This window comes from Falco rusticolus, chromosome 2 (genome assembly GCF_015220075.1).
Source record: "Falco rusticolus isolate bFalRus1 chromosome 2, bFalRus1.pri, whole genome shotgun sequence".
Taxonomy (NCBI): Eukaryota; Metazoa; Chordata; class Aves; order Falconiformes; family Falconidae; genus Falco; species Falco rusticolus.
The window spans coordinates 17,192,700-17,205,323 of NC_051188.1; the positions used below are offsets into that span (position 1 = coordinate 17,192,700).

Consider the following 12,624-nt stretch of genomic DNA (forward strand, 5'->3'; position numbering starts at 1 on the left):
AAAAATCAATAGTTTCCTTCTCAGAGCCACTATTATCTAATTGTAATTACAGTCATACAAGTCTGAAACTGTAATATATATATTATTTGATTCAGTTCAGGGCTGGCACTGAGTTTACTTCATAATTTGCATTATTTTCCTCATAGAACAAAAGTGCAAGTTATTAATTAAAGACCTTACTTCCACTTGTTTTGTGAATTGTAACTTGCAATGAAATGCTCCAGGAGTGATGGGTGACTAACTCATGAGTCCTTGGAAATTCCTCCGCTGCTGTGGCTTGTGATAAGACTCCACATCCCTATATTAGGTGCACTGTTTGAATCAGCCTCTCACTCTCAGAAATTGCATAGATGACCTTTATTGGGATAACATTTCGGCTTCCAAGCAAGTATGGCAGGAAACCTCCTTTACCAAATGCTAATGGAAGCTACTTATGATCGTATTCTATCCTACTTACTTTCATTTATACTTTTAAGAAAAAAAAAAATTGCTGGCTTTTGTAATAATACTATTAGAAAGACTTTGATCAGGACAAAAATAGCCTCTTAGCATTCTTCTAAAGAAAAAGTTCTTCAAATTCCTTAAATATATTGGTGTCCTGACACTTGGTTTCCCAGGCTGAGAATGAGATCACAGTTCAGAAATTGCCTCTGATTTCTTATAGCTTTGTGTATACACTAAAGAAGTTATTTGCTAATACTCAGTGTTTAGCAGTGAGGACCTTTTTCTGCAGGAATGTTCCCTCCTATATTTAGGTCATTCATGATGTTAAAAAGAAAACAGTAGCAGCCGATGGCCATGGCTCAGATCTACAGTCTTTTCTAGGTTGCTTGTCTTCCTTTTCATGGGTACAAAGAACTCCAAAAGATACTTCTGTTGAGCAGGTGAATGAATAGTGCAGACTTCAGCGAGGGCAAGGCCAAGCCACACAATCAGTTTTGCATTTCACCTCTCGCTCAGTGGAAGAGCCTGTGTAAAACCTTTTAGGTCTGGAAAGTTTCCTGGGTGGTAGCAGCCATTTCTGGTTGTTTGTCTCACCTTGTGGACCATTCTCAGAGCATTTTGTTGTGACCTGTTGTGGAAGACTGAGAGCACAATCTGTTCTTCACTTCAGGAAATTATATGGCAGCTTAAACTCTACATAACGTGTCCCCAGATTGTCCAATAGTCACAGAGTTTAAGCTGAAATTATACAGTCTGCAGCTCAGGAATATGCATATAACAACTAGTTTGAAAAGATTCCAAAGCATTTATCTAAGCGGCATTTCCTGCATCACTTCTGTGTATTTCCCTTAAGAGCACTATTGCAAAGGATATTTTTATAGTAGGTCATTTACAGGTTCAAAACTCTGGGTTCCACTGAAGTGGCTGGATATACAATTTACAATTCAGTGCTTAAATTGTGAGGGTCGGGCTACTCAAGCTTTCCTATAAATCGCCTGGGACTAGGTCTACCCTCAACTTGTCTTCTTAGCTGCTGTTTCAGGGGAGGAAGAATTTCTTAAACACCGATTTGTGGTTGATTAACTTCAACAGATTCCCCTCCTAACATGAAATCTTCCAAAACTGTTTAAATTCTTATTCTGCCCCTTCCCTGGTGGAAATGCTGTTGTTTTCAGACAAGAAGAGATGGTATCTGAGAATTATTCTATTGATTTTTTTTCATTTTCAGTTCCTTCATTAAAAAAAAAAAAAAGGTGTTAGTATGGGAACAGAAAATGTGGTTATCTTCTAGTGGAAACAAGAAACATTCCAAGGTCAGGAGGTCTGTGTGTGAATGAAAATTGGGATCATATCTAGCAGGAACCCTGAAGAAGCTTTTAAAAGCTGTAGCTCTTTTGCACAGATGAAATGATAGGGTAATTATATTTCAAACTATTTTGGCAAAAAACATTCATGTATTCATCACAGTTCCTATATACAGAAAATGAACCAACACAGATTTGTTACTACAGAATTATTTCTTGCAGGGCCCTCCATGCTAAGTGCATGCTTTCCACAATTATTCTTACTCTCTCCATGGCCATTAGAAAGCAGTATCACCTCTTTATCTCTCCATCTCTGAGAGATGTCAGACCTTTGTACTTACCACTGAATGCTGTGAAGATTAATTAATACTCATACAAAACAAGTACCCCTGCTTGCCCTCAGGCTCAGCAGGAAGGATGGCTGCAAATAATGATTTTTTTTTGTGAAAAGTGGGCTAACTTGCTCCATTCCTTTCCAAACAAGACACAAGCACAAACTGAAGGATCTGTCTAAAGGGAGAAATAAGATGGTGAGAGGGGCAGCCACTTGGCAGCCTGGAGTAGACACTCCTTTGAAATACAGAAAAGCAGCTCCTTCAGAAACACAAAAGATGATCTTCTTTGAGAACTTATTTTCCACAGCTAAAGCAATAAATGATTGCCATGTGCTAACTCAGCTGTAGCTGCTTTGAGAACAGCAGTGCTGAGGAAGCACTCGCCTGGCTTCAGCATGCTCTAATACTTGGAGTTACACCATGAGGTTTAGTGGTGGACTTGGCAGTGCTAGGCTAACTGTTGGACTCTATGATCTTAAAGGTCTTTTCCATCGTTTAGGCTGGAAATTCTATGGATCTATGAGGGTTTCAGAGCACACATTGCCCATACAGTGTCTGGAAACCTTTGATACCTCCTCCCCACTGCTGTGACTAGTGCTTGCTGGACGACACTAGCGCAGATTGCCACACCCCAGCAAACTGCAAATCCCAGCAAATCCCAGCAGTTTGTTTGGCTGCAGGAGCCTAGCACACTGCATAGTTTGTAGTCCTTAGGGGTCTGCCTTTTCTCTCACCGTTTACACCAGGTGGCTTGTATTAAAAGCCACCTTCAGGCCATACAGTCAGGACAAATCTTTCCAGAGTCAACATATAACAAGGGGCAAGCAAGCAACCCTGGCAGTGGTGCAGCCCATCCTGGGCCAGGATCCTCCTCTTGCTTGCCAGGCTTGCCACTTGCTGTCCCCTGACCGGAGGAACAGTTCAGGAGTATCAGCCTCCTCAGAAGAAAGTGTACAGCATCTCTACCTGCCTGCATGGTTGGCTCCCCTCGTCTTCCTCAGGCACTCCACAAAATGTACGGTGGATATACTTTACATTACAGTTCCTGGGAAAAATGCCATAAACTGATATACATATATATGTGAATATAAAATATGCATATGTATGTATATATAACAGGTATTATATAATAACCTTCAAACACATCTTCATACCTAATTACACGACACTAATTATAGTATTTGCTGCTTCAGTAAACTATGTAACAGGAAAGTAATATTCAAATAAGGTACTAACAACAATAGCCAAATATTTATTCAGCTTTGGTTTTGCATATATATACGTTTTAACCTCTGTATAATGAATTTCCATGTACCCTAAATAAAAGCCATATTATGATAGGGTTTGGCAATTTGCTGAATCAGAGTTTAAAAAGTATCCACTCAGAACTGAACTTTCTTTTGGAAAAATTGTTTTGTATAGACCAAAATTTGAACAATATTTCTAAAAGAAATACAATACACTACAAGAAAGGAGACTACGCACTGCCTATCTAAATAGAGTACGCACCAAGAAAAGCAAAGCAGCCAGGTCAATCCTCCATAAAATGTCACATTTCACAGGGACAGTTATCAACAAAATAAAAGGTTCTTTCTGCCCAAACTTTTAAAGAACTGTAAAAACTGTAGTTAACCTTGTTCACATCCACCTATTGATTGGTAAGTTTGGAAAATTTAATTAATGGCTTCTCAAACTGGTTATCAGAAAACTGTCTCCTGCTGCATTGCTGAGCCCTTCCTCTGCGGCAACAAGTGGTGGTCGCTTCGCCAGCTGGGCACCTGGTTTGATAACATACACCAGCTCACCTATTTTCATATGATTTCAGATGATAAATTATTATGGCAATCATTAGAAATACAGGTAGGATGCTCATAAAATACACTGCATAAAGATATGAATCTGCTATAGTAATGCCCCAAACCAGCACATTTGGTTCTAAATTTTAGTGGGTTTGAATTTCTCCCTCAGTTTCTGTGTATGCTAGGAAGACCAGGAGACTGGAAAACCCCTGACTTTGTCTGGATATAATTAATTTCATAGAGTACTTTATCATTTTTTAAAGTATGGAATTTCTTGTATTAGTGCTTTCCCTTCATACAGATCAATCATAGTAAGATTATGAAAGGACTAGCCATGATTTTTTAATGTTATAGATGTATATCACATGCAGCTATGCAGGGTAAGTGTCTATCACTGACTTTCAATACTTTTATTTCTCACCTGCCTAAGCAGGAAAAAAACTGGCTCTCTGATTGTGATATTAGAGAATTAGGCTCAGAGGATTTGTCTGAATTTGTCTAGGCATGCGCTTTTTGTAGATTTAGCAGTTGTCTAGCGGTCAGATGACTATTGCCTAAATATGTTTTAGCTTTAGTTTAGCTGTGTGGAACTGTGGTGTAACATACACTCTGTTAACTAATGAACAGTGATCTAAGAGTTACTCTGTGTAGAGTGAACTGTTTATGAACCTTGAATAAAAATGTAACATCACAAAGCACAAGCATGGGCGGACAGCAGTGGCCCCAGGACTGTAATCACAACTCACGGTAATTACAGGAGTGCAGCCTCGTGGACATAGATGACACTGGGAACAGAAAACCAAGAAAAACACCAGTGCATTCTGACTGGATTTTTAATACTGTAAGTATTTTTATTAATTATTTTTTAATTTTTTTTAATGTTTAATTAACAAAAATTTTTTGTGTCCATGTGTAAGCTGTGTTCCCTTTCTGTCCATAACTAAACTTCCTCTCTACCAATACGTCTCATGAAAGCATATCTGGTGAATTGACCAATATAAATATATATTTTTTTCAAGGTTGCCCAGAAATAAAATTTAAAATAATCTGAAAAGGCTCTTAGAGAGCAAATCCATTTGTGTGTCCATATGAGGAAGAAAAAAAAAAATATATATGCAGACGCAGATATAAACTGTAGGAAAAATATATTGATTAAAATAAAAAAAAACCTATAAGAAGTTTCTAGAAATACACAGTTTTAACATACAATCCCAATAAAGATAGATGTCCATAATCCTTCTTAATTACCTAAAGGCAAAACTTCTTCTATACAACATTCCGTGAGGTAACTGCCAAAACCTATTCAAATTCTGCAGTTTTAAATCAGTTTTAAAGGCTGAGGGGCAATGTAGGCAGGCAAACAAGCAGTGACCTCACCCAGCTCAATAAGGAGGTACGCTTGGTTGCGCTCTCTCCTAAATCAGGGATACAGGCTGTTCATCTTTGCCTAAGCTCAGGTCCCAGATGTATTGCCCAGTGCGTGATAATGGAAAGTATCTGTACTCAACACTTGATGCCAGAAGCACCTTCTCCACATGGGAAATATGTGCTGGAAAAGACCAGAGGTGGAAAGAATAGGGAAATGATAATTCATTTTTAAATAGTTACTTGAAAAATAGCAACAATTATGTTTACCTGCTTTTGATAACTGCTTAGAGATCCCAAGGCATTACACTGTAATGCTATTAGGGAAACAGGATGAATGTCGGTATATTATATTAATATCTGATAAACATCATTATTCAAGGCTGAAACAAACAAAAAATACTTAAACTCTCTTCAGTGCTGAAGAAGAGTCTTATAAATTTCACTGTACTTCCTTCCCGAGTATGGAAAATAGGGCAATTTTATTCAATTCGGGGTAATGCAGATAAATAAAGCTTGGGCTGGATTTGCCAGTTTACTAAAGGAACAAAGATTATGTTATTCTTCTCCTATTCCTTCCTGGTCATGTTTAAACAGTGACCAGTCTGGGATCCTCTACTCCAGTTTCCACATGTTTCACTGGAAGTTTTACCAGTGATGTTTCAGTGCTTTCATTTTACAGTGCTCAGTAATTCAAAGCAAATGAGGGTCTGTAATCCTTCAGTTAAAAGACCTGTCTGAGTCAAGACAACAAGATATTTTGAACAGAAGTGCGCCCTTACCCCCAACGGATTCAAAGGCCACCTTTGGAAAAGGTGCTGTTTCACACCGCAGAGCTCTGCCCAGGCAGGTGTAACTGGAGCAAGGCTACCCCAGGTTCACTGCTGCTGCTAGGCAACACCACCATCTTACAATTTTAGACTCTGATTCTTGCATAGGCAGATTATGGGCTCCCAGGGAAGTGTGTGAAACCAGTAATAGGCATTCTGAAGTGTGATTACAATTTGAATGCTGATGACGCTTTATAATGCATAATCTGTACTGTAAAATGAAAACTGGTAAGTATTAGACATGTCTCCAGTATCTGCATGCTTTGTAAGCACAAAACTTGTATCAGAATTTTCATCCAGGGCATGGTAGACACAAACACATAATGATAAATGCCAGTAGTTTTAATTAATTGAAAATTCTGTTATTTTCACACTGATTGCAGAATTATCTACTTTGGAAAGCATTGCTTCTTAGATAATAAAAATATTAACTGAGTACACAGAAGCACAATATGATCAAATAGCAGAATTTGATGGAATGTAAGGTCAACTAAAAAGACATTTCAGTTTGCAATGAATGACTTTATTTGCACACAGCAAATTATACAGATGCATCAGATCATTGCCTGTTTATCTGGATAGTACCAGTATATTATGTTTAAACCTCCTGGATCACCTTCAGAAGCTCTGAATAATTCTGCCCTACAGAGTATTTTGTAATAGCAGTCTCTCCTTGGCCACTGTGTCAGCAGTGTCATTTCTTGACTTCTTCCCTGTCTGTTCTCATGCTTTCAGCCATGCCAGAAGGTACGGTTTGAAATAGTCTAGAGTCGCCCCACGCACATTCATTTTATTTTCTCATATAATTTCTGACGCATGTAAAATAAACTTGTTCCTAGCTTTTTCATAATTACTTGTACCCATTCATCTTGAATGATAACTGCCTCTCATTTGAACGTGTATTTTCTTGTCATTTCTGCTTCCTTTACCTGTAACCATTTGCCTAGCCTGTTACCTGCACTTAAAGTTCTCTGAATCCACCACTGAATAAATTCACAAATAACAGCAGATTTTTTATATAGTGCAATAATCCAGATAACAAATACAGATCATTCTGTATTTCGTTGTGTTTTGTTTTGCAATTTTACTTTACAGCATTACTGCATCAGCCATTTTTCTACTGTCTTCCCTTTTTGAAAACAACCGTCTAAGTCTGTAACTTTCTGGAAGGTAAGCCCAAACATGATCATGCAAGGTAACAGTTTGGCCATCCTGAAGCAAATGGTCCTATTCCTACTGGATGTCCAGGATTAAAGGGAAGAAATTGTAGCCCCCTTTTTTATACAACCTGGAAGGTATACAGGGTGATAAAATCGACTCACATTACGTTAGTTAGGTCTTGGTAAGAATGCTCTCCAAACCCAAGTTACCAGCATTTGACTTGTTACAGTATGGTATGACCAGTGGCAGCCAGGTAGAGGTGAGACACAAACAGAAGTCGTCTTCTCTGTGCTACAATGTAATTGGGAGTCAGATAAAGGGCAGCACAAAAGCATGGATTTCTAACAAACTCTATATACAAGCCCTCAAATTGGCTTTCAGAACAGACTTTCTACCAGCAGTGTGATGAAATGAAAACTTAAAATCATAGAATCATTTGGGTTTGAATTGGAAGGGACCTGTAAAGGTAATCTAGTCCAAACCCCCCACAATGAGCAGGGACATCTACAACTACATCAGGTTGCTCAATAATGACCACAAATCTGTTGTGGCACAGAAGAGGTGCCATATCACTCTCATAATCAAACCTAACAGCACTGACACTGGTACACTGAAAGTGACTCTGGCTCCAAAATGCCAAGAAAAGAGTTTTGTGCATCACTGGACCCACAAATACTCACTGCTATTATTTCAAACTGTGTTTTTCTTAAAATAATATGAAACTGTCTAGCTCATCAATTTCTGCTCTCAGGGGCACAAAATTGAGCAACACCATAGCCCTGAGTGGAATCAGCTCCCTGAACCAGATTTGTGAGAACTAAGATCTCTCTTCTGAAAAAGTATGGACTGCACTTTCAGAATATCTCAAAGACCTTCTCAGGTTGGAGAATATCCCTTTATAAGAACTGTTCCTGTGCAAGAGAAGTTCAGGTCCCTGTCATAGGGCCTTTTTTTGCTATGATCACTTAACCTCCATTTGCATAAAATCAACACCAAAGGCCCTGCTACTCTGTAAATTTAACTGGGACATGACTGGGGAACAATCTTGTGTTCACTTTTCAAACAACATCTTAGAGGGTTTCTCTTATTCCACAGTGGAAGACCAGGAAGCAAAGCCACTAGAATACTGTACCTGGAAGGTCCCAAAGACAATTTACTTTCAAGCAACACAGAGTTCCAAACAGCAATTTCCTGTATTTTTATTGAATTTATTTTTATGTAAATGAACAGATTTTCTATACCAAATAGTAGGTTGGGTATGTGTTTCTCTTGCATGTTACCAGACAACTATATGAATCTGCTTCTGTTAATGTTATGATCAAAACTGTTCAGTTTTTCTCCCTCTTTTTTCATTTGGCTACAATTGCTCCATTCTCTAAACCTGATCTCGAATGAACGGGCTTTTCAGAAGAATGTGATTTTATTCACTAGTCTTAATAACTTTTAACTTTAATTTCTGAGCAATTTATATTTTAACATAACAGATGCTTCAATTCTTGGATGAAGAAATTCCATTTAAAACTGTAATTTACATAGATAGCTATAGAGGAAAAATCAATACTGAGATTCACAGTTCTGTATAAGAAAAAAAAAAAAAAGAAAGAAAAGCAGTATGTATTGTTTGAACAATTGCATACAGATTTACCACAGAGAAACAGTCCCAAAACCTGAGCAAAACCGTACCTCAGAAAATTACTTCAGATACAGAACATTGGAAAAAGACTAAGATTGAGATCTCCTGCGAAAAAAGTCAGTACGTCAGTAGTAATCCAATCAACGGAAATTCTAATAGTCAAGCTGTCAAATTTGAACAATAAGGAACACTTTTTTTATTTAGGAGCTGTTCCTCATAACCAGATTTAATCAAGCCTTCTCTCTATTTGCATAATTTCTTCAGAGAGCTAAGGATAATGCTTTGCCATTTTCAATCTTTTTTCCTACATCAAGAAAATGCTTCTATCAAGAGACTCTTTACAGTGCTAAATAAGAAATTTTGCTTCAAGAAAGCATAAAAACTCTGAAAGCTTGGCCTCACTGGCAAAACTAAAGACTTTCTTCTGAGCCAATGGGAATATTCTTCTCTCCATGAACTATGTTTACCAGGTAGAGCCCAAATCCTCAATCTAAAGATGTAATAGTGCATAAAGTTACGGTGCTTTGGGAGGCATCTCCCACTTCTTCTGTTACACATTATTTTAGGCAGGAGTGGTAGGCCTTCCTGTTATACTTCCTCGCCACCTCTGCCTGACTTCTTTGCTCATTCTGATGCAAACCTGAACCCAACAGTTCCATGCAGCACCTCCTTCCAGTTGTCCTGGTGCCCTGCTGACTTTCTGTTGAAGTTCATGTGTTGAGGACACAACATGTTACAAGATCAAACACAAAACAAGCTGAAACAAAAACAGCATGAAAAGGCTAAGAGGACTTACTGGTATGTGGTTGGACTGACATTGATGCGGCGTGGGTGACTTCCTGACTCGAACTTGCTTGCAAGGGTGACATTGTTCCCAAAGAGACAATAACGTGGCATTCTTACACCAACGACGCCAGCCAGCACCGATCCTGAGTGAATGCCTATCCTCATCTGGAAAAATACAAGATCCATGTCAAGTCTTTCTGTCTTGTGCTACCCATGGTAATCTTATTAGCCTTTATTTACAAGCCAGTTACAGCAACCATTTCAAAGAAATAATAAACCAAAGAAGAAAGAATAAAGTGGAAGAAAACAGGCTCTCCTATTTCTCTAGCTTATATTGGATGCAGTTAAAAAGCAGAAGAACAAAACACGTTTATCTGTTTGCTAAAACTACTTTCTTCTCTGTGCATATTTGGTGGAGACTACAATAGTCAAAACAAGAATCATGAACAGAATAGGATGGGTTCCCCAAGAGTTACTGCAGTATCAGCCACCTAATCACACAAATAGATACATTAGAGAGGGTTATTTTTGCCACCACTTCTAACACAGGCTTTAAAGTAAAACCCACATTTTCTCAAGGAGTAGTCAAGTGGAGTGAATGAATATACTACTTTTATCTTTTTTGTATTTTTTTCTTCCAAACTGCTCAAGGTCTATCTAAAGTCTTTTTCACTTTGTCTGACTGAGAGATATTGCAATGGTGAAGATGCTGAAGATTAAAGCACCAATGATTTTAAAAATAATTGTGTCCCTCTCAAAATAAGAAGGAAAAAATCCCCAGCAAATTAAAAACGCCACGTGACTATTCTAGCAATCATACCCTGTAACTGACTGAAATGTGGTGATTACATTGATCTGTAAAGCTTGGAGTCACCATCCAATTTTCTTACAGAGTGAACAATCAAAGAGAGGTTTATTCTGTATAAATTTTAGCAACCAATTGGGTTTGCCAAGAAAATAATTTTTACAGGTAAGAAGCTCTTTTTCTTTTGTTAATTTTACAACATTAAAAAATGAAAAAATGATATTTATATCTTCTGAGGATACTCTAAACTCATAGCAACTGGACTGCTGCAAAACATGAGATAATCCAAAGAAAATAAAGAGCAGGTATTAAAACAGAGGGTCTGATAGGGTCTGAATGAGTGACAACTAATACAATGCTGAATATACTTTGACTTACTTAATTCACAGTTATTGCATTGTGCTTTTTAAAATTTTTTTATTTTTTAATTTAATTTTTAAAAATACAGATTAAAAAAATCCTTGTTAGATTTTTTTTATGTTAAGACAAATGCCTGCATTATATAACCTTGGTGTCCCTGAAGTTCTACAAACATGTTGGACCCCATATCATTTCACTGACCATAGCTCTTTCCATGTGTCCAAGACTTTTACCACTCAGCTAAGCACCATTTTCATTTTGTTCATCTTTTATGCTACAGCCAATGGGTATAGCATTATATCTGCTATATACTAAGCCCATGCGTAACCTAAGAATGTGATGTTCTGCATTCAATGTGATTGTACTTGTGAAAATTGAAGGGTTTATGTTGCCTGTGAGAATGTTACAATAATGCTGTTAATTATGGACTAGGATTAAAAAATAAATAAATCTGTGAATAAATAGCACTCACATTTAACTGAGCTTTCAAATCTTTACTCCAAAGGTAACTACTGAAATCCTTCAAATACTCTATCCTATTGGGCGGGGAAGCACCCACAGGCTTATTTTGTCTGTGAACATCTGTGCAAACCCATCACATTATCTTGGTCATATTTCAGGTCATGAAATATCCTGCTTTTGCCACAAGATATGTTTAAATTCCATTGTTCATTTCCAGTGAAAAAAGTGCTCCTGCAGTAAAGAAGTGAGCAAACAGCCCTTCTGCATATTAATGAGGTCAGAACCTGCCCTCATCAAAAGATTATAAGCAGAAAGGCTTGCTCACACAACGGCAAGTATGCTGTCAGCTTTCAATAAATACTGAAACGCATATTTATATTGTCTTGTTTTTGTGAGATGCGAGAAGGATTAGTTATTTGTACACAATTTTAAGAACAGAACTAATGCTACCTATTTGTTCAACTACTACTTTGCACATTCATTTCAGAATCACAAATAAGCCACTTGCTGTGACCTCTTCTAGGGTGTATTCAATTACATGTGAAGGCCAGATTGAAACTATAACAAAAAGCACTAGCTTTGTTTTGCTGTTGGAAAGTGGAAATGAGAGCATACAGTAGAATGGAAAGAAAAACAGATAGCAAAATATGTACTAAAAAAATAAAATTTACATTTGCAATATATGCAGTGAACGTGAAGTAGTTGGCTGTTTTTCTGCTTTCACTCTTGGAGTGCTTCCTTTTACGTGTCCACATAGTTTTCTATCAGTCAGTGCTTAGTAAGTAAGTAAGGAGGACTTACAAATTATTTCCAAATCCATCAGGATTTCCAAATTCTCAATAACAAAAGTTTAGGCTCTCTTGAAGAACCCAGACCCCACCCACACAGTAAAAGCTTTCAAGATCTTTTCTCACGATTGTCTCAAAAAGACACTGAGGAAATAGCCTTTGCAGTTGTGACTTTTCTGCATGTGCCAAGGAAACCAGACGTTATACTGTCAGATTTGCTGAAACAAATACAAGCTGATATACCACCATTAATATAAAATATTTTCCTTTACAGGGTAAGGTGAATGCAGTTAAAGCCATGCCAACTTGCATTGAAAAAATAAGGCTATAAGAAAAAAAAAAATATGTAAAATTTCACTACATAGGTTGGATTTTCTGTGAACTGTTTGACTTTCAGAAGTGGTGAGAAACAGCTTTTCTATTTAATATAGCTTGTATCTAAAGAGACTTAAAAACCCCTTGGTTTGGCTGAGTATATAACATTATGCGTTCTGTACCACCTTTGATTTTTTTTAAAAAAACATGCTCCTACAATAAAAAAAGGTAGATGTT

At 37.4% G+C, this 12,624-nt stretch overlaps 1 protein-coding gene across 1 annotated transcript in view; it reads right to left on the minus strand.

Annotated features, from left to right (window-relative positions):
- Window positions 1-12,624, minus strand: part of GUCY1A2 (guanylate cyclase 1 soluble subunit alpha 2) — a 178,112-nt gene that overhangs the window by 20,551 nt on the left and 144,937 nt on the right. The window contains exon 7 of the mRNA XM_037377177.1: window positions 9,668-9,822. Coding sequence (XP_037233074.1) covers window positions 9,668-9,822 — 155 coding nt within the window. The remainder of the gene's footprint in view (window positions 1-9,667; window positions 9,823-12,624) is intronic.